Genomic DNA, 21,818 nt, shown 5'->3' with positions numbered 1-21,818 from the left:
TGTGACTCAGATTGGGCTGGTTGTCCACTTACTCGTAGATCATTTACAGGATGGTACATCTCTCTTGGTCACTTGCCTATTTCATGGAAGACCAAAAAGTAACATACGGTTTCCCGATCCTCTGCCGAAGCGGAATACCGATCCATGGCTAACACCATATGTGAATTGACGTGGCTGAAAGCTATTTTATCTAGTCTTGGTGTGCTTCACCCTCAACCAATTCAACTCTATTGCGATAACCAAGCAGTTTTTCACATCGCTAAGAACCTGGTTTTTCACGAACGAACAAAGCACATTGAGGTTGATTGTCATTTTGTACGGGATGAGGTTCTTAAGAATACTATCTAGCCGTCTTATGTTCCTAGTCGTACTCAGCTTGCTGATATATTCACCAAAGCTCTTGGGACAAAGCAATTTTTGTTCTTGTTAAGCAAGTTGGGCATCCAAAACTTGCATGCGCCACCTTGAGGGGGGGGTAATATGAGGATACGCTAATATATATATTGTTGCTATATTTATCTGTGTGGTATCCAATCATATCAGCAAAGATTGAGATATGATTTAGGAGTTATTTTAGGAAGGTTGTTTAGATGATTTGTATATATCTTTGACTTTGTTATATTAGGAAATATGTAATCTGATGGCATAATTCTAGGAAAATTTCGTGGGAAGTCAGTAGCTAATTCTTGTATATATTGTACACAGTGGTTCAATCAACGCAGGCAATTCAAGATTTTGGCAAGGTGCAAATGTCATCTATGATTGATGTTCCATTTTTGTTATGAAGAAGGAGGGAGAAACAAAGGGAGTCAAATTTTGTTATGGAGAAGGGGGAGAACAAAGGGAGTCGAATTTTGTGTTTATTTTCCTTGTGGAGATGTCACCCCCAATATGGGGCTAGGCTAGTTCAGTGGCTCATATTTTTTTATAGTTAGTCAAATTATAGATGATAAATTTAATAGTGCATGTATTGTCAAAGTTCATTTTAAGGCTAATTTTGTATTTGTTCAACCATTGTAATTAGGATCTTTGCTTTCTCAATGAAATTCTGAGATATTCGCAAGAGCTTTAATTCTTTCAACTTATTATAAGACTAATTTTTTATTTGAAGTTCAATCATACTTAAAATTCATCATTTCTATCAAAAAGTATATTACATGAGAATCAAATTTAGATTCTTCTCATAATTTCAACATTGTTATCAATTGGATTAATGTTAATTTTTTATGTACATTGAGTTTTGATTAACATTAGTTTATTGTTACAATTGATGTGTTTTATTTTATTTCTATTATTATGTATTAAATTTTGCTATTTTATAGTACAAATGATAATTTATATTTTTTTATTTTAGCCAATAATGGTTAAACACATATGTCTCAAAAATATTCTTTCTAAATAAATACAAAATAGAAAAACTATCTCCGTTTTATTATTGTGGAAAAAAAATCCTATTAACAAATGTACCACTTCACATTTCGCAATCTTGACTACTGTTATCCCAGTCACAGTACACTTCTTCTGGTCCAACTTTTTACTCTAGTCAAACTTGTCAGACAAAGAGCCAAGTAGAGGTCATAATGTGTACTAAAACCCATATGTTTTCGTGTGATAACATTTACATGCAGGTGTAACGTGAACAAGAAAGACTTTATTTTGTTGTCCCGATAAAAATAAAGTATTGTATTAACAAGTTTTTTTTAATAAATTTATAGCTTTCTAATTGATTTTGTATTATATAGAACTAGAAGAATATCAATATATAGTTTTTTTTTGTTTTTTATTTTATTTTATTGTCCCACTTTTATCTTTTCTTTTTCCTTAATTTTTTTCACACGCGTTTTTTATTGTCTTTCTTAGGTATAGTTTAAAGTGATTATTATAAAAATTATTAATAATTTTCAATGATACGCTAAAATAAGAATAAGATTGCTTAAGAGAGTAAATTATTACCCTATTAAGATATTATGATAAAATTTTTAAATCAATATTTACTAACGATTTATTATTGGACTAGTCTTTGAAATGAAAAAAATATTTAAAATTACAAACTTGGAAAAAAAATTATATGATTTTTATTAAATGTTACGAGGTTAAAAAGGAAAAAATAGAAACCAGTATCTTACGTACACATACAAGCATAAGTATAAGGTAATGTCAAAAAAAAAAAAAAGCATAAGTCTAAGGCGTGTGTAGGGAGTTAATTTGTGAGACGAGGTTATACTATCTATCGTCCAATCTTAAAATTTTTATCTGACACATTTTTTAAACTTGTTTTTATAACTATTTTGAAACTCGAATCTATCCTTAACAAATAACAATGGTTTACAAGTCTGATTAAAATAAAGTATAAATAAAACCAGAATATATATATATATATATATATATATATATATATATATATATATATATATATATATATATATATCATCTCAAATTGAGATTTTTAGTAGATACAAATAAATTGTAAGTGAATAAATTACGTAATTTCAACGTACAAATGCGAATAACATTACTGTTGCAAGTTTCCGTAAAAAAAAAAAACAGTATTGGCGCAAGTTTAGCTATGTCTATGAAAATAGAAGAAGAAAACAAGGGAAGGAAAGGTGAGAGGAGTACCCATATTTATTCGTCAAGGGTCGATAAGAAACCTCAAGACTCAATTAGTTTTCTCTATTTGAATAGTATTTTTTTTTAGATACAGTCTATTTGATAAGTAAATTTAATAATATAAAAAAGTGAATATTCTCTTCAGAAAAAAAAAACTAGTGAATATTATTTTATTAAAATAATATTAAAAATATATTTTTTCCTAAAATATAGTTTTTATGTCTAGGTCTGGTCAGGATAACGCAAATATTGGCTTGAATTTATCTTAACCCAATATAAATCTAAACGGGATTTAGGATAGGACTTCTTATTGTTTGAGAGATAGGTTCAAACTTGACTAGAGGCACCCAATATATATATAATTTATTTGTTTACTTTTATTATCAATTTTTTATTATGAAAAGGTTTTTTAATATATTAAATTTTTATTATTATATATAAAATCTTTTATATAACTTATTTGTTTATTTTTATTATCTTTTTTACTCATTTAAATAAGTAGATAATTTCTTTTTATAATTTTCTCTCTTAATTCTATATATAAAATCCAATCCTTCGTAGAATCAACAAACTGGAAATAGCCATGTCTTCAACATTCCTTCAATACTAAGCTGCCACAAACAGCCCAAAATCCCACAATGAAGCCAAGTCCTATGCTCAAATATAACCATAACTTATCATGGGAACTGTCTAGATCTTCATCTGTGGTGTTTTCATCATCATATTCTGAACACTTAATGGACAAGGGTGTCCCACAAAGGTGTGGATTACCCTCATAGATGGAGGGATCTGTCAAAGTATGAAACTGATTTGCTGTGGGTATTTCACCTGACAAGTTGTTATAGGACAAGTAGTTCAAATGTCCCAAGAAAGTCAAGGAAGCCATATTTGAAGGAATTGGACCTGAGATATGGTTGCTAGAAAGGTCAAGGCTTTCCAAATGATGTAGTGCTCCAATATTTGTTGGTATGCCTCTAGTGAATTGGCAATGAAAAGGATTAAGGAACATTTAGACTTTGTTTAAACTTAAGAAGGGCTTTCCTTGAGTGTTTGTTGCATCTTACACCCACCCATTTGCAGCAATCACTGCCAACCCATGAAGATAGGCAATGAAAAGGATCATTTAGACTTTGTTTAAACTTAAGAAGGGCTTTCCTTTCCATCTCAATGCACTCAAAACTATTATTCTTAACAGCACAATTAGGCCCAATAGCTCCCATGACATCAGATATCAGGATCAATAATGCTAAGGCAGCACACTCTAATATTTTCCACATGCAGTGCCCAAATCCACATTGTCTATAAACAACAAATATTTTGTTAATGAGACAGAATTATACCAAAACATTGAAAACTGCCAAATGACAAGTTCTACAAGATATCATCATATAGCTTACACAATTATCATCAATAAGTTAAATTACAATCCATTTGTTAGTGCAATAATTTATACTAGTTCAGAAACCAATATTGCATGTGCAACCATCAAAACACTAATAGCTATAAACTTGCATCGGCTACAATAAAATATAAATGCAGATCTTATAAATTCGTCAACAAAGGAAATTAATCACCAAATGCTTATAATCCAAGTTCAAGGAAACCAGTTTACAAGTTTTAATACAGGACATTCAAGTCATATGACTGACTCAAACATTATGTTGATTTCTCTGAAACCGAGTTAAATTCATACGGGGCAGATTTCAAAAACTATAAAATAAATCAGAAACTGAAGATTTTTCCACCTATCATATAATTCATATTAACGTTAAAAAAGAATGAGAATGAAAGAAAAACATAAGATTAAGAACTTGCTCCCATTGTAATGATGAACTCCAACATTTGCCAACATAGCATAGTATTCAATCTCCCACTTCCTCAAAGGGGAACAGTTGTTAGCAATGATAATCAATTTCCCTGCAACGAAACAATAATATGGTTTTATATCCGCATTAATTAAAAACAAAATTACAACTGCGACCTAAACACGATTAATGAGAAGTCACTGAACACTATTAATGAGAAGTCACTAAAGGGCTACAAAACTCGCTTATAACCAGTAAAGTTTTTTTTCGTGAAATGTTTTGAAGAGGAACATAAACTCCATGGCCACAAAAGCCTTCAGGGAAATGTTGGAGTTTTGAGGATACGTACCCTAGTGGAGGCTTTTTAACATCCTCAAAAGTGATGCTTCTTCGTTCAATATCAACAACCCTTGAAGGCACAGTAATGTAACAATCAAATAGGGGAAATGAGAGACTGACCTAGCTACGACAATGACGACGATAATTGAACAATGGTCGAAGATGTTCGACGATGGGGCGAGGTGATGTCGAAGATAGCTACAATGGAGACGGTGAGCTCAGGGAGGGTCGAATGTAATGTACGTAGTCCAATAGTGAGTGAGGGCACGAGCCTAGTTTCACATGACTAAATCACGGGCAAATCTAAGACGGTGCTTTCCAAAAACGTGGTGGAAAAAGGGGAAAGCAATGTTCAAAGACGGTCTTTTGTAGCACCATCTTTGTTGGCCAAGTTCCTAATTACAAAAATGTCACCGCTTTAGTAACTACGACGTGTTCTGAAGACTGATGCAGAAGATGCGTCGTAAATTGTTGTTTTTGTAGTAGTGAACCTTAGCTCTGCTAAGACGTTCATGTTGTATCTGGGAGGTTTGCGTGGGATACCTCGGATAAACCTTTTATGTCAATAACTATCACGCCTCATGAAGTTCAACCGTGTTCATGATTTTTTACTTCAACAACAACAATATAAAAGATTTATATCATGGTTGAAGCAACAAAACCTATCAACAATGTTGATGCTTCCAACCCCACATTATCATTAAAGATACAAGTAGGAAAGAAAGTGTTGCAACAAGTACCAAAGCAATGTTTGTCAAGGCAAACACGATACAAGACAAATCATCTCATAAGAGGTATGCCAACAAAACTAACAAAACCGATCACAATAACAAGAATATGTACAAATATAATAACCTACGTGTTGCTCCTTCTAATCCCATGTTCTCTCTATCAGAGTTAACCTTATTTTTGTAGCATTGTTGGAAAAGGTTGGGGTAAAGATATCCTTTGAGTTTGATAAGACAATTATGACTAAGAATAATGTATTTGTGGGGAAGGGTTATTATGATCAGGGTTTCTTTATGCTCAATGTTTATGAAGTGATTAATGATAATGCATCTTCTTCTTCTTCTATTTTGTTGATTGATTCTTATGATATATGACATGCTAGATTAGGACATGTGAATCCAACGTATGCTATGAAATTGCAATGACTAGGTTTAATTAATATGCATGATAAGCAAAGAAATGTGAAACATGTGTTGAATCAAAATTAACTAAGAAAACATGTTCTTCTGTATAACGTGAAATTGATCTTGCTGATTTAAAACAAACTATGATAAATGAGGTAGTAAATTGCTACAGAGGCAAGTGATTGAATATTTTATATTTCAATTTTGCTATTACTATGAAAAAAATGGATATTTCGTAATGTTTCATCATAGCATTTGAAATGCAGGTACTCTGATTTGTGATCATTTTCCATTGTATAGTTCATCGTAAGTATCAAAATATAAAAAGTAAAATGAATGTAGCGACAGGCACCGCTGAAGATTACCAGCCCAATTATCTTGCTTTTATGGGGTAATGTCTAATGCTATCAATGTTTTGTCTTTACAAACTTTCGGGGTTCTATCTTCATATTCTATTACTTTACTACATAGCCTAATGAAACGAATTATATATATTTTGTTATAGTAAATCTGATTTTGGTTTGGGCATAAAAAAAATTGGTGTACGAGAAAAGTAGGTGTTGTGTTGCAACTTATTGTAGTATTGTTTGTTTTGCCCCACCATTATTACTCTTTTGCATGACTGGCTTTATTCTTTCACCTGATTACTTGATCAATTTGGTTTAACATGTAGAGTTAAAGGCTGCTTGTTAAAGTATAAAATATTATGGAGAAAATATAGAGTGATATGATTTGATGCCTTGTTGATTGATTGGTTCTATGTAGATTAATTCAAAATTAAATGTGTATTTAATTAAAATTAAAATTTAATGTTATATCAACTCATTCATTTTGAATATTATATTTGAACGTTTTTGTTATTTAATTATTTACAATTATCATTCAATTGTTACTTTTTAATTTTTATATATTTATTTATATTAATATTTATTTAAAAACAATTTTCTTTAAAAAATATTTAATTAAATGGACAAGTTATGACATTTAAATTTAAATTTAAAATTTAAATTTTCTATTATTGACAATAAAAGTTAAAATCAAAATGGGGACAATGGCATTATAAGCTCATAATTGGTGATAAAAGAAAAAAAAATGTTGGTTGAAGTTTTTTTTTTTTTGAAAAATGATTTTAAAAGGAAATGAGATCATTGATTTTTGTTTGACTTCTTCTTTCTTACTTTTTTGTTTCTTCTTTGCTTCTCTTTATTTTTTCTTTGTCTCTATTAAATCTTCTCTCTCTTTACTCTGGGTCAATTTTATTTTTTTTGTTAATTTTGTAATCTTAGCTCTGCTAAGACATTCTTGAGAGATTTGTGTAGAATATAACAGATAAACTTTGTAGACAAGTATTACACATTAAGAAATTCAATCATATTCGTGATTTTCGACTTGAAGAGTAACAAAATGTTGTCTAAAATTATAAATTTTTTCCTGCCAAAAACAACATTTGAAAATCCATTGCTTATCACTACCTAATGCAAGGGTTTTTTTTTTTGTTGCCTCCAGGGAAAGCCATAGGCCATAAATGTTGTAGTGCATTATGAAGAAGATAAAGTTCTCCTTGGTATGTAAAATTGTCTACGGCAGACCCACGTTAGCAAAGAGACAAGCAAGCAGCATATAATAGTATTTTATTGACTTTACAGCGGTATAGATGATAGATTACTACTGTGTAGAAAGAGAGAGAGGGTAGACCTGACCTAGGCAATACCATAGGTTTCATAAATGGATGGAGTGTTTACCATGTCAGAGATAAAGCGAGGGTGCACAAAATCCTTGAACCTCTTCTGCCTCTGTTTCAACGCCAGAAATCATCATGTCCCTCTGCTTTGTTCTCTATCGCCATCATTGTGCCCACATCATCCTCCTCCTCCTCCTCTTACTTTTCTCTTTCAACCACCCCCTCAAACCTAAACCCACCAACATCATTACTACTACTCACATCTCACTACACCAAAAAGAAAAAAAAAATTAAGAAGAAGATGAACAAGAGCTCAATATTTCCACCACTCCCATCTTGTGTTGTTGTTGTTGTTGGTTGAAGAAAGAAAAAAAATACAAACACAAAAAAAAAGCTAGCCAACATCATCGATATCACTTTCTTCTCTCTGAGACCATTGTTCCTAGTTTCTCACCGAACAAGGGTATGGTACTGTCTCTCTCTCTCTTCATTCTTTCTGGGGGAATCAAGCGTTGTGGTCCGATCATTAATTAACTTTGCTTCATCCAGCAAGTTTGTTAATTTGACTAGTCGATCTACTTTATTAATAGCTTTTTAGTGCATGCTCTTTTTGTAAACTTTTTTCCTTAATTGATGTGGGTTTCTTTTCTCGATCTCTTTTGAGTGTTTACATATCTAGGGTTTATTTATATGTTGTATCTGAAAAGTTAAAAAGTTTGCAAGCTTGTTATCTTATGTTATTGGTGTATTCCTGTCTTCGTGTTAGTTATAAGAGAGTATTGATCTTTGTTGCTTTCAGCAAGCTGTACAATTCTGGTTTTTGGTTTTCCTTCTTTTTGTATGAACCTCTCTTTTATATATGTATCTGGGTTTAGTGATTCTTATATTTATTTATGTTTATCCCATCAAGGTTTTAAGCTTGTGAGAGAAAATGAATTAAATTTGAATTTTCTGTTAGATCTATATGTCATGGTTTTGCTTACAGTTTTCTCCTTTCACATCTGGGAGACTTCTCTGGAGAATTACTTAAAGAGCGATATAGTATTATAATTACACGGATATGCAGAATAATATTGAATACATAACATTAATTATTACATGTTCTTGAGGTTCTGGGAAAGTTGAACCCATCTGAAAGCATTCAAAAGCATTTTCATAATGAACAATTTGGTTTTTGCCTTTTTTTTTTCCTCCTATTGTTTTTTTTTTCTCACCCAGGTTTGAATGTGGATTAACGCTTGGAATTCCACGAGGTACCTTAAAAGTTGAACACAGATCCTTCCACTGCATAAGTGTATGATTACAAAAATTTTCGAGTGTGTTTGATTGTGCTTTCTGCTACCCTAGGTTTTATTTGTTCGTGATCTATATTTTCCAAATTTGGAAGGATTTATTTTCTGAAAATTAAATAGGACCTGCGCGTGCAAATTAAAATATCAGTTTAAAAGGTATTGAAATGAAGATCTATGATATATATTTTGACTGATAACACACGATATAAAGCAGATCCATTGATTGATGGCTTTTTGTTTGTTCTTTTTTGGATGATATCAATATCAAACATCCAATATATGTTATTTTTATGCGGGACTGTAAATATTATAATATAGTACTAGTATATTGCAATATTATAATTAATGTAGCAGGATATATACTTATTTAATGATATCCACCTTATAATAATTAGTTATATATTGCATGCTTCATAACGAGATCTGTGAAATTGAATAATCCTCATGATTTCCTTGGTCTTGAAATTCGTTAAGATCATTAATTCTGATGCATTCGTAAATTAACTAGTTCATCATTAACAGTTCTTATTTTACATTCATCTTCATTATATTTTTAATTCATTTATTTCTTTCTTCTTTTTCTTACTTGATTATTGATCACATGTGTTACTGTTTTCCTATCTTTCTTAGTATTCCTTTTTAGTATAATTAAAATGGTCATTTTATTAATATTTTTGTAGCTTTTTAATTAAACAAAATATAAAATAGAGTCTTAATTACATCTCTTTAGTTTATTTGAATGAGAGAGAAAAGGTTTTGAAATTTAAAGTGTGAAGAAAAAAAATACTTTGTTTTTGTTTTTCTTTTTTTAAATATCATGTTCTAGTTAATCAACCAAACAAAAATATATTTATAGAACCCGTATTCTCTTTTTTTTAATCTTTTTGTTATCACAAGGACAAGGTGAGAAGTTCAAATTTTAATTTTTTTAGCACGTTATGCGTTCGAATATTAGCCACTTACCGACAAAGTGAACACCCTATATATTAAATATATATAGAGTAGTTTTTTTTTTTTTAAAGATCTAACTATAATAGTTCACAAAAATAACGTATATAATTGACTATATATTGAACCGTTTTAGTATCCCACTGTCATACATATATTCTACGTACTACGTACGATCAGGGTTCACACAGGTCATCTTCATGAATTGCGATCAAAACGCGTTCTATATATAGACATTAATCTTTTGACTTTGTGGCCTTTTTTCCTTTGTGCATGAAGATAATAATTTCTGTCACAAATTTAGAAGCACAACTACGAACTTGTTAATGATAATATGCCCTATATGGCTAAACGAAACAAGGCAATAAATTCACATGTTAGCGAAAAGGGTGTCATAAAAAACATGCTAATAATCAATAATATACAAATAGTTAAATAATAGCTTTTTCAAACATAATGATCTTGTACAACTAATATTTTGAATTAACCAAATGCACCAAGAGCTACAAGCCACGTTAGTTTTGTCAGTTCTGAAACAACAATCATCTCGCTAGCTGTTTACCCCCCAAAAAAATAACGTGTCTTGGTCTCACTGTTTGATTGTTTTTCAATCTTCGACTTAAGTCAATTAAGCTTTCTGATTTTTACGTCGAAGTGACAATGGCACGATGATTTGGAAAGTAAAGTAAAGCACGAGAGAGCGTGTGGAACACGAAAAGTGAATTACAGTGCTTTGCTACCTTGAGCTAATTGAAATTAGTACTGAAGATGTTTCTAAATCCAGTGCTGAAGCAGTTAAGATCAGAAAGTTAATGAAAATGCATGGAACCTATATAATAAAAAGTGTGACATAAGATTCAATAGAATGTAATAAAATTATCATCAAACACGTTCAGTTAATGTCAAATTATTTTAACTTCATCTGTGATTTTGATTTTAAATGTATGCTTTTTTTAAATACTCAAAAGTCAAAAAGAGTCTTGTAATGGTCCAACTTGGCAGAAATGTCTCCATACTCCAATAAATAATGACGGAGCTTGATAAATATTAATAAAAAAACTACCGAATAAAAAATAGAAAATTCATTTGTAAATTTTTTGTGTGAAAAATCAATAAGACATATTAATTTATTTTATATATATAAATATATCACATGCCTCTATTCGATTATTAAACGCTGAATTAAAATTATAGAAACATAGTGACGGTTTGGCAAAAAAAATGATATAATTCGTATGTTTAAATAATTTTTCATAATAAAGAGAAAGACAAGAGAGAGAGAGAAAAAAAAAAGAGCGACAAAATAATTAAGTTGATGCAAAAAATAAAATAAAAAATAGTATATTACGGTGGTTGCCTGCTACCTTCACTGGTGTCACTCACAATTGGGATGCACGAAGACCTCTCATAGAGAGCTGAGGACATTTTTGGCCTTTTGCTTAGATTTAATTTTCAATATAGGGTGTACTTTGAAAAACATTGAGTGGAAGAAGCAATTGTCTTGTTTTGCTAAAAAGAAGTTAATTCACCCAAAATATAAACTATAAAGTATGCCTAACCTAACACATTTAGATTATTGCTATATCCACTTCCCAGTTCTGCTAAGTACACTCCTCTTTTCATTTTTTACAATCAAAATGACTTAAATAACCTTATTGCTGCACAACTTTTTCTTCTTTGCATACTCCCATTTTCAGAGCAAATAAACACTCCCTTTTTTCAGAGCAACAACATATTCCCTTTTCTTTCATCAGATATTCACAGCTCTCCTCTCTTGCACTCCTTTCACCCCCTTCAATCTCTTTGCCAAGTCTCTCTTTGTTCCTTTCTTTCTTAGTCTCTTGCCCTAGTGTTAGGATTTTTTCATCCTCTAAACATTGAGTTGTTGCAGCAGAATGTCTCTTGAAATCGTTCATATTGAAGGACCAATATCAATTATGTGCATGATTGGATTGAAGTTTGCAAAAGTAACAAACATAATTTCCAAGCATAATTCTAGTCACAAACATAATTTTGGGGAGTAATCAAATACGATCTCAAACTTATTATTCTCAAACATAATTTTGGATGTTCCTAGGGTAAAACCAAACACGCCCTATATAAATATACTTTCTCCACTTCAATTGTTTCACTATTGTACAACTTTTCCGTTTTATACGAGATTTGTAAAGGGTCAGTGTTATGCTTGAATTTTTTTGGATATTTTTCTTAACATTTTGGAAATAATTTTTGGAACACAATTTTTTTTTTTTTAATATTCCCAAAAAATACTTTCTAGAACACAAAACAATATTATGAATATATTTTCTAAAATGTTAAAATAAATTTTTGTTTCAAAAAGTACTTTTTAGAATGTTAAAATCAAAACATTGTTCTAGGTACATTCCATAATAATGGTTTTGTATGAATGTTATGGGTTTAAAGGGTATACATATGATAATAAAAATAGAAAAACACTTTGCAAAAAGGAAAGTGGATATAGCAAAAGCTCAAATTTAAACACGTTAGTCATTTGATTCACAGTTGGCCCAATTAGTTTTAACACCAACCATTCTCACACTTTTTTATTAGATGCACATGTTGTGAGTAAATTAATTATGCTTCCATCTCAAATAAAGAAAACAATATAAATTGTATTAATTCTGTTTTACTGAGAAAAAAAGAGATAATGAAACTTAAATTTAAGATCTCATATAGATTTCCCAATTCCCTTATAAAAACCAATAAGTTAAAAAAATGTATGAATTCTTCCTAAACTTGCAAAATGAAGTAAAAAGTTAATATCTATAAAACTATTTAAAAATACATTAACTTAAAAAATAAACTAACTAACTAGTGCTAAATAAATAAATAAAAATAAGAGAAAAAATTCATATATTAATAATGTAAAAAAATTTACATAATCATCAAATTATAATTTATTATATATAATAAATTTATCAACTTTTACAATAAATATTTTAAAAGTTTTATAACGATAAATTATGATTGAATAATTATCGTTGCAAGAGGATTAAACTCAAGAAATAAACTAAAAAAACAAGCACAATGCATATTTCATTTAAATTTGGGGTAATCCAAAATCCAAATCTGAAGTTGATGGATGAGGAGGTGGAATATAATGTGGATAAGAAGATGAAGAGAGCCAAAGAATGATGGCATTGCCTGGAACCTGAAACCTCAACGTCAACAACCACCTAGATATTTTAACAACGAGTGGCTGTTGCAACTTATATTATTATTCCATAATAATAATAATAATAATAATAATAATAATAATAATAATAATAATAATAATAATAATAATAATAATAATAATAATAATAATAATAATAATAATAACTCCTTATATTTTTTTAAGAAAACATGATAGCCCCAATTTTATATTCCTTTTCGTTTTCTAACAAATTGCAAAAAACCAAGCTACTGTAGATCACAACATTTTTTTTTAAAAAAATATTTTTTTGTAAGAGATCATCCTGATTTTTTATATAGGACTTATTGATAATAAAAATTCTCTCTCTATATTTAAAAAAGTTTTTAGAACAAATCACAGATATCCTTATTTAAAGAAGAACAGATTTATGCTTAAATAGTTCATGTTTGTGTTTATTTAATTTTGACGCTTGTAATTTTTTTTTGTTTATTTTTAATTCGAGTGAGTTTTCTTTTTTTTTTCAATTTTACAATAAAAAGAAAAAATAATAAACAAAAAATATTAAAAACCAACATTAAAAAATAATTTACAAAAATTAAATTTATATTTTAAAATAATATTATAAACAATAGAATTCTCCTATAAAATATTTCACTATTTAACACAATTTCGTATACATACAATAAAATCCCACGCCATTTAATTCAAGGAGAATAAAATTTAAAAACAATAATTAAACTAAAATAACCTATCTACTTCACCAATTAATTTATGTACTAATGGTTTCCATGGTCATAAATAATATATATATATATATATATATATTTATGGTTTACCAAAAATAACGAAGATAAGAACATATAAAACCCAGAGCACACAAGTGTTGTTTTGTTTCGGTCTTTCTTTCTCACACAATCTGGGAACAACACACACAAACCATTCCCTTTTCTCGCTCCGGCAATGACCACCCAAGCTTCCACCTTCGCCGTCGCCGTTCCCTCCGTCACAACCCCCTTCCGCAGCCACCGGAATCCCTTCGTTGTTCGAGCCCAAGGTACACTTCATTCCAATGCTGTGCTTTGTCTCTCTTTTTTTCCCGCTACCCAATTTCTTCCGATCCGATTTTCAACGCCCCAGTTAGGTCTTAGTGTTGCTCCCCAATTCTTCTCTTCTCTTGTTTTTGTAAGTTTCATCATTGTGTCATCCAGGTGTTTGTGGAAATGCTCTTAAGTCCTGAAATTCGGATTTTTTTTTTTCTGAATTTACCACAATTAATTTTGTAACTCGGGAATTGGGTTTTGGGGTTGAGGCTCGTGTTTGTCAAATTTGAAAGCTTTTTGGCTTTTGACTGAACTTGAATCTGCTGCACATGCATTGCATGTGTGTAGAGTGTAGACCGTGGAGGTGTTTATAAAAGTAATAAATTAATTCTCTTCATTTTCTTTTTCTTTTTCTTTTTTAAAAAAACCGTGGTTTATTTGTTTAACTTTCATTTTTAATTGAAGATCAGTTTTCTGTTTGTAATGGTTGTGCTTTCAATTTGATGGTTTGTTAAAATTGCAGTTCAATGGTAATATTTTTCTTGTTTCAGCGGAACCTTCAGATAAATCCGTTGAAATTATGAGGAAATTCTCAGAGCAATATGCTCGTAAATCAGGAACATACTTTTGTGTTGACAAAGGAGTCACTTCTGTTGTTATCAAGGTACACCCTCTATCTTTGGCATATTATTATCTTATTAATATGATTTTTTTAATACATAGTTTCCCTTTTAGTTTGAGTAGAAGGCATTGCCAAATAACAATCTCATAGTTTGATACTCCTTTAGTTGATGATATGAATCTTGGGGGAGTAAGTCCTCTTAGTCCTTGAGTATCGGGAAGTTATGCAGTTTTGTAAGAAGTGAAAGTCATGGGAGGTTCATTGTTGTTGGCATTGTTGCATTTCAATATAAATTAAAATTAACTGTTAGAAATTTCTAATGGGTACATCTCTACCTATTTTAGTAGCATATCAAGTGCAGTGTACATTAGGTTCTGCCTGTATTTCTTACATAAGATTGACAGTCTCCAAATTGTGCTGGAAGTCCTGGAACATATTCCTGCCATTAGTCATTTTCTCCAAATTTCCTTAGATATTTATCAAGCAATCCATCTTTTTATATTAGTATGATATTAACTAGATTTTTTACTCTGTCTGTCACCTTACGTGTTTAAAAACCAAGGAACTTCTGTAGGGGTTAGGGATATTAAATTTTATTTTTTGATAAGACCAGTGGGGGGCATCATCTTTATTGTTAAAGAAGCCCGGATTATTTGTAATGACTACTAGGTTTTCTTGTCTAGCTGCTACTATTAGGATTCATAGACACGTCCCCCACTCCTTCAGTTTCCATCTATCCAATTTGATTTTTGGGAATGCAGAAGTTGTCGATACTTAAATTACTTCTAATGAAAATGCTGGGAGATGTCAATCTTAGCTTGTTTGGTAAGCCGAAGATTTGTCTTAAATATTAGATTTTTCTGATGTAGTATGTTTATAATGGGGTTTCCATTCAAGAATTGAAATTAAGCTACTTGTTTATTAAATTTTCTGCACATTGCAGAGGTAATTATTTTTTCTTTTGGTTTAAAGAAGAAATTGTTAAGAAAATCTACCACACCTTACTACTCTTAGATGGCCATGATTACCTGTTTTAAGTCAAGATTTTTTTAGGGTGGTTGTATATTTTTAGGTTTACAAGCTGAATTTGCTTTTTATCTTGGTCATAAACCCTTAGCCCAATACTATTAGTCAGAAGAAGAAACAACATGGGCTGCTTCAAATTCAATAGAGGAATGGGTCAAATGAGCAGACTGGGCTGCATGTAGAGGAGAAGGGAAATAAGGAAGGAATTGCAGGAAAGGTCTACGCAGCAGAGAAAAGGCAAAAGAAGAGGCTGTTGAGGTTGTTAACTGACAGGCAAGCTGGCATGTGTTGTTTGGAGGTTTAGAGGGGAGAATGATTTTGCATCACCAAAGTGTGGGATAAATGTGGGGAAGTGGGGCTGTGAGGAAACAAGGGAATTAAGCAATTGTCGAGTGAATTGGGTGGAAGCTAGGAGTTCTTTGAACATTTGGGTCTCCTGTGTACCTGTCTTTGTGACTTTTTTTTTCCCTTTCTGCTCTACTTTAATACCAAGGGCTACCTCTAAATTTCAGGGTTAGTTTCCATATTTTCCTATTTCAAAATACCAAGTTCTATGACTTTGGTTGGTTGATTTCTTTCAGAAACTACGGTAATATCATGATGTCTTATTAAATTGATATAATAATATTAATAATAATAACTGTTTTTCAATTTGATATTGTTAATATCCAAAGTAATTTTAGAAATATTTTCACCAAACTTTAAGTTGCTTTATGAAAGGTCTTTGGTTTGAGTCTTGCAAATGGAAAAAAATAGACACTTTGTGCCCTTTGTTTGGTCCACCTGACTTGACTCATTAATCAGAGTCAAATGTAATTTCCAGATATCTGAGTGTCTCAGACAAAAAAAAACATACAATAGTTCATTTTAAAGTTTATCAAATCCTGCCCCTTGTCGTATAATGTTTTTATGGTTTCAATGCATCTGTTATTCTGTTTGAATTTTGATATAAGTAGTCTGAAATAAGCTTCCCAGATTGTGATTTGATTGTCATATTACGGCTTTTTGAAAAAAATAAATCAGGAAAATAGGAAATTTTGAACAATGATTGACATGCTGCAATAAAGTTACACGTTATCTGAAAGAGTTTCCCAGATTGTGATTTGATGAGCTGTATTATAAGTAATAACAGATACTTCAATTCAGAAAATGACAGACGAAAATGAGAATACATGTGTCCATATGTGCATAAAACTAATATTGGAGCTAGTCATTCTCTCTATTAATTATGTTTCTTATGTTATTTCTATTTTGGAACAGGGGTTGGCTGACCATAAAGATACGTTGGGTGCACCACTGTGCCCTTGCCGGTAGATACTTGTTCTTTTAGCTTGTTGTCAAGCAGAATTTGTCTTCATACTATAGTTCTGGCAGTGTGGCTGCTTAGTTTGATCTAACTTTCCAAGTCTAAGCCCAAAATCATTGTATTTTAGGCATTATGATGATAAAGCTGCTGAGGTTGCACAAGGATTTTGGAATTGCCCTTGTGTTCCCATGAGAGAGAGGTATGCATATCTGGTATTACTACTTGAAAAAAAATGTGCCTTCTTGGATATCAGGTTAAGTTTGAAGCTCCTTCTTTTGTAATGACTTAGTTTTACTACAATACAAGTGTGTGCTTGTTTAAATTAGTTTCATGTGACTTCTTTAATAATGTTTTGAAATCAGCATATATAGCCTTCTTGGCAGATGTTATGCATTGGTTATAATACAAAAAGCTAGAGACCTGTCTATACTCTTTAGAGAATATTTAAGAATGCAACAATTGTATAACAGAACTATAGACATGAAACAACCATATCACAGATCTTATTTATCTTGTAAATACCTATTTGTACAAGATAGCTTGTAAAAAAGTCAACCAAAAACTGTTGTGGGGACCTTGTTATCAGGTTTGAAACAAGGCTGCCTTTCTTAGTTTATAGTTTCTCAGAGGCAGTGTAACTTTGACTATATTTTTTTTTTTTACTATTTTGGGCTATAGCCCCTGGCTTATTTTTAAGCTATGAAAGCCCTTGTATATTTTGTGCTTTTATTTGTTGAGAAATGTGGATGAGAAAACGTAAGCTCAAAATCAACTTCTTGTGATTTTGTTTGATAGGAAGGAATGCCACTGCATGCTATTTCTCACTCCTGATAATGATTTTGCTGGCAATGAACAGGTAATTCTTTAATTCAATTTGTTCAAAATTTAATTGATTCTGCCGGTTGGCTGCAAGTGCTATGCTATATGGTTTTGCTCCGTCATTTAGCACATTTTATTAGAAATATAATATTTTCTGCTCTTAAATTAAATTTTCTATTTTCTTTCATTGCAGACTATCACCTTGGATGAAATTAAAGAATCAACAGCCAACATGTAACAGATTATTGTGTATTGAGTTACTGTTAAATTTTTACGGGCTGTATGCTTTGAAAGACAAGTGAAAAGAAAGGTGTAACGATATGTAGGTAATATATTTGTATTTACCGAAAATCAGATGTAATTTTTCTAACTGCATTTCTATCTTACTCTGTATCACAAATCTCATTCACCTCTTCATTTCATTTTTTGGCTGCGGGTGCAAAAAACACAGTCTTTTTAGTTTCATATCTTCACCATCAGTACAACCAACACAGCCGATGAGTCTGGTATAAAGAGAGACGAAACAATAAAAAAAAAGGGTCGAGAACTATCAATGAATAGTATACATGACAAGGAAATCTTTAGTATGTTTCTATGAACAAGGATGTACATTGCAAAAGTGATACATTTATGAGCTTAGTTTATATGGGTAATACATTTATTCGAAAGGATTTTCAAAATGCGACCCAATGTTAAGATTTTTAAGGTGTTTGAAGACTGCAACCATTGTGTCTGCATGACTGCGTCAGTCTTTTTGTGTGCAATGACATATATGGTCCAAATCAAAACAAATCCCAATACAGATGATTTCAATATCGTATTTCATGGATGCAATGTGAACATGAACATTCAAAGTACACTGTAAAGCAATATTGTATTGCCATCAAACCACTCAAGAATCAATAACATACACATCAAGCAAGTAGCAATCAATAGGCCTTAACAGAAGGAGTGCTAGGAGGACGAGTAGCACCATTTTTGGCACATTCTTGTCCACTCCCCTTACCCAAAAGCAGCCAAGAACCTATTGTTCCACAAACCATTAGCAACAGAAGCTGAAGCTCCTCTGCTACAAGCATGATCAGCAGGGAAACGGTGCTTGAGGCACACCTTAATGTGGCATGTTTTACATGTGCTGGTGTTGGAAAACGTCAAAACCTCCTTGCAACGCTTGACGGGGCAAGTTGGTTTCTTCTTCTTGGTGGGGTCACAGATACCAGACTTGAGATGCTTCTGCAAGATTGCCTTTTTGTCTTGTCCCACGTTGCCGGTGGTCTCAATGGACATGGAACATGCTTCGCAAACAACCACCTTTCTGCTGTTGTGGTCGGATTTTGGGCATGAATGGGACTTGTAGGATCTGTGTTCCAAACAAAACACCTGGAATTGCATTGCAGCCATGTTAGCGTTGTTGGCCATGTGACTATTTACAAGCATTTCTTAGTAATTTACAACAACAATCAGGGATTTATCATGATTTTTCTAATCAAAATGCACTTATAGATTAATTAATAAGAGAATAAAATCAAGATACTTTTATTTGTTTTCATAAACATGATCTTAATTCATTTATCTTATATGTTAATTTGAATTGATTAGTAGTAGGGGTGGGTAAGCGGGTCAGCCCGTCCCGCGTAAGGCCCGCCCGCATAAGTTCGCATTGGCAACGGACCGGGCTAGCCCGCCCCGCATTCTTATACGAACCAAATAAATTGGTTTGTCTTCGTCCCGTGGATCCCGCAGGTCAAACGGGCCGGTCTGCGAACCTAGTTTCAAAAGAATTTCAATTTCAATAAAAATACAACACAATCAAGTTAAGTTCAATACAAATATAAATAAAATCTTAACAATTAGTCAATTACATCAATAAAATAAATAATGTCTTAACAAAAGAAAATTCAAGCAATAAATCTAAAATATGAAACTTAAACATCTCCAACAACAAATTATTCCATATTTGAAACAATAAAATCCTAATGCGGGTCACTCGCGCATAGTCTTCGGGTTAAGCGGGACGGACTAAAAAATATGATATAATCATGGACCATTTAAAAAAATTGATCCGTTACTCAAGTCGACCGCAGGCCCCGCGAGTCATTCCATGGACTTGGGCCCGTTTATCCACCCCTAATTAGTAAAACATTATTCTAAATTTTATCTTTTTTTAAAATAAAATTATTAGTAATACTATTTATTAAACCAATTTAATTAATTGATTCCAGTTAATTTACTATTACAACAAAATGAGAAAATAATATTTGGCATGAGAACTGCACTAGTGACCTTATCCCTATCAAGTAAAATCAACTGTATAAATCACACGGTGCCATTACAAATTAATTTGATTTATAAAATAATTTCGATCAAATGAGTTTCAAATAAGAGTTTAATTTCAGTATATTATCACTATAAATAGTTTGAATCAATTTAAAAGTTATGATTTAAAAGTAATTATGATAAAATAACCATTTTACTATGCAAGATAATTTAGGATGGAATGGAAAACTAAAGTAATTCATACTTTTAATTTGCATCATAAAAAAAAATCTAATGTAAAATTCTTATCCTTACGTAAAAAGAGATTTACTTTCAATTTTAGGCTTTTAGCCTAACATGTTTGAAAAGTACAATTACCTCTGACTAAAATAATCAAATATAATATATTTTTGTAAAAAACAAACAAAATTGTTGGAGGCTCTGAAACGCAAGTTGAAAGCTCTCAAATACGAATCCAGACATAATACTAATCACTTATGCCATTTCAATTATAGACGGAAAAATATTATACCTCTCTGGCACCGATATTTTGATTATAGACATAATACTAATCACTTATGCCATTTCAATTATAGACGGAAAAATATTATACCTCTCTGGCACCGATATTTTGATTATAGACATGTATCGTTTGGTCAATAACGAATAAGAGATTTATCGTTTTTGAGAATACAACATGTTGTTGGGTGCAAGAGTTATAACGTGGTTCTAGCTAGTTATGATGCTATGGGGGAAGAAAAAGAAAAGGGTGATGAATAATGAATTACCTGTTGGCAACCGTCGCAGGTGAAAGGAAGAAAATCGAGCTGGTTGCAATCGCGGTGCTGGCAGTGTTTACCCAAATCTGGAAAAGCTTCTGTTCCGCCTGAAGCCATGAATATAGGGTTCTGAGTTTCGTGAAGGAACGAAAAACTGATGAATGAATGTGAATTGAAATAAAGATGAACAAATTAAACAGAAGGCGTGTATTTATAGGTTTGCTAATGGCTTGGGGCTTAAGTCAAAAATCAGTTTGAAATTAGTTTTTAAAATCGATTTAAAATGGATTAAAAATTAGTTTGATTCAGAATAAATCTTTTAAAATTAGTTCCGAATTGATTTTTAAATCAATTTGATTATTTAAATATAAAACTAAAATAGTTTAAATTAATTTAAAATCAATTCAGTTTAATTTTTTATTTATCGAATTAATTTTTATACAACCCTACTTGGTACTGATGAATATGACTATGGGACCCACCGGATCATAATTTGCCAATTTTCATTCGTCAACGGATCATAATTCGTTGATATCGAAATATTCTTCTCTCCTAGTCGAGCGTTTGATCTGTTCTGTTCTTTGAGTTTGAGTGAGAGAATCCACTGAGAGTTCTGAGTGAAACACGGTGAGGTTTTGAGAGAGTGACAACATGGAGAAGGTAATGTAGGGTTTCATGTTGATAGATGAAGAAGATGATGGTTTTGTTTTCAGCCTAACTGATGAAAACAATAGTATTATACGAAGCCATAATATCATGAAGGAGAAGGAGGTGTGTATCTCTTCCAGTTTTTCCACAGATTGGATTTGCAAAGAATATATGTTGGAGGTCCCTGGTACTTTGATAAACAAATACTGATCTTGGAGAAGCTCTCGTCTAAATGTAGCACCTAATCAAACAAGCATATATCACGTACCTTTTTGGTTACAGATCCACAACTGAAGCTGTGGGAAAGCATCTAGGAAATTTCATTGGAAGCTTCATGGAGTATGATGATAAGAACAA

At 31.4% G+C, this 21,818-nt stretch overlaps 2 protein-coding genes across 3 annotated transcripts; one reads left to right on the top strand and one right to left on the bottom strand.

The window, feature by feature from the left end:
- The first annotated feature begins 13,834 nt into the window (after positions 1–13,834).
- LOC100499945 (ferredoxin-thioredoxin reductase catalytic chain, chloroplastic) lies at positions 13,835–18,222 on the top strand. The gene is made up of 6 exons (NM_001251465.2): positions 13,835–14,019; positions 14,557–14,669; positions 16,914–16,963; positions 17,087–17,158; positions 17,755–17,815; positions 17,972–18,222. The coding sequence occupies exons 1-6, from the start codon at positions 13,926–13,928 to the stop codon at positions 18,014–18,016; spliced, it is 435 nt and encodes a 144-aa protein (NP_001238394.2). The 5' UTR covers positions 13,835–13,925; the 3' UTR covers positions 18,017–18,222.
- LOC100790041 (zinc finger AN1 domain-containing stress-associated protein 12) lies at positions 18,163–20,992 on the bottom strand. 2 transcript variants are annotated; one of them, XM_041012820.1, is made up of 3 exons: positions 20,823–20,992; positions 19,483–19,544; positions 18,163–19,158 (listed from the first exon to the last, which is right to left on the bottom strand). In XM_041012820.1, exons 1-3 carry the CDS (start codon positions 20,928–20,930, stop codon positions 18,930–18,932), a joined length of 399 nt encoding a protein of 132 aa, XP_040868754.1. In that variant the 5' UTR covers positions 20,931–20,992; the 3' UTR covers positions 18,163–18,929. The 2 variants fall into 2 exon arrangements, with proteins under 2 accessions (XP_040868754.1, XP_014627640.1); XM_014772154.3 differs by lacking the exon at positions 19,483–19,544.
- Between the last annotated feature and the right edge of the window lie 826 nt (positions 20,993–21,818).

Source organism: Glycine max, chromosome 19, assembly GCF_000004515.6.
Source record: "Glycine max cultivar Williams 82 chromosome 19, Glycine_max_v4.0, whole genome shotgun sequence".
Classification (NCBI taxonomy): Eukaryota; Viridiplantae; Streptophyta; class Magnoliopsida; order Fabales; family Fabaceae; genus Glycine; species Glycine max.
The sequence above is the reverse complement of the archived record's forward strand: the minus strand, read 5'-3'. Positions and strand labels throughout refer to the sequence as shown.

Excerpts from the sequence above, each read along its gene's own strand:
- LOC100499945 (NM_001251465.2), top strand. The coding sequence starts at position 13,926 with ATGACCACCCAAGCTTCCACCTTCGCCGTCGCCGTTCCCTCCGTCACA. Across the intron at positions 14,020-14,556 it reads CTTCGTTGTTCGAGCCCAAG|CGGAACCTTCAGATAAATCC; the intron begins GTACACTTCATT and ends TTCTTGTTTCAG. Across the intron at positions 17,159-17,754 it reads TGTGTTCCCATGAGAGAGAG|GAAGGAATGCCACTGCATGC; the intron begins GTATGCATATCT and ends TTTGTTTGATAG.
- LOC100790041 (XM_014772154.3), bottom strand. The coding sequence starts at position 20,930 with ATGGCTTCAGGCGGAACAGAAGCTTTTCCAGATTTGGGTAAACACTGC. Across the intron at positions 19,159-20,822 it reads CCTGCGACGGTTGCCAACAG|GTGTTTTGTTTGGAACACAG; the intron begins GTAATTCATTAT and ends ATGCAATTCCAG.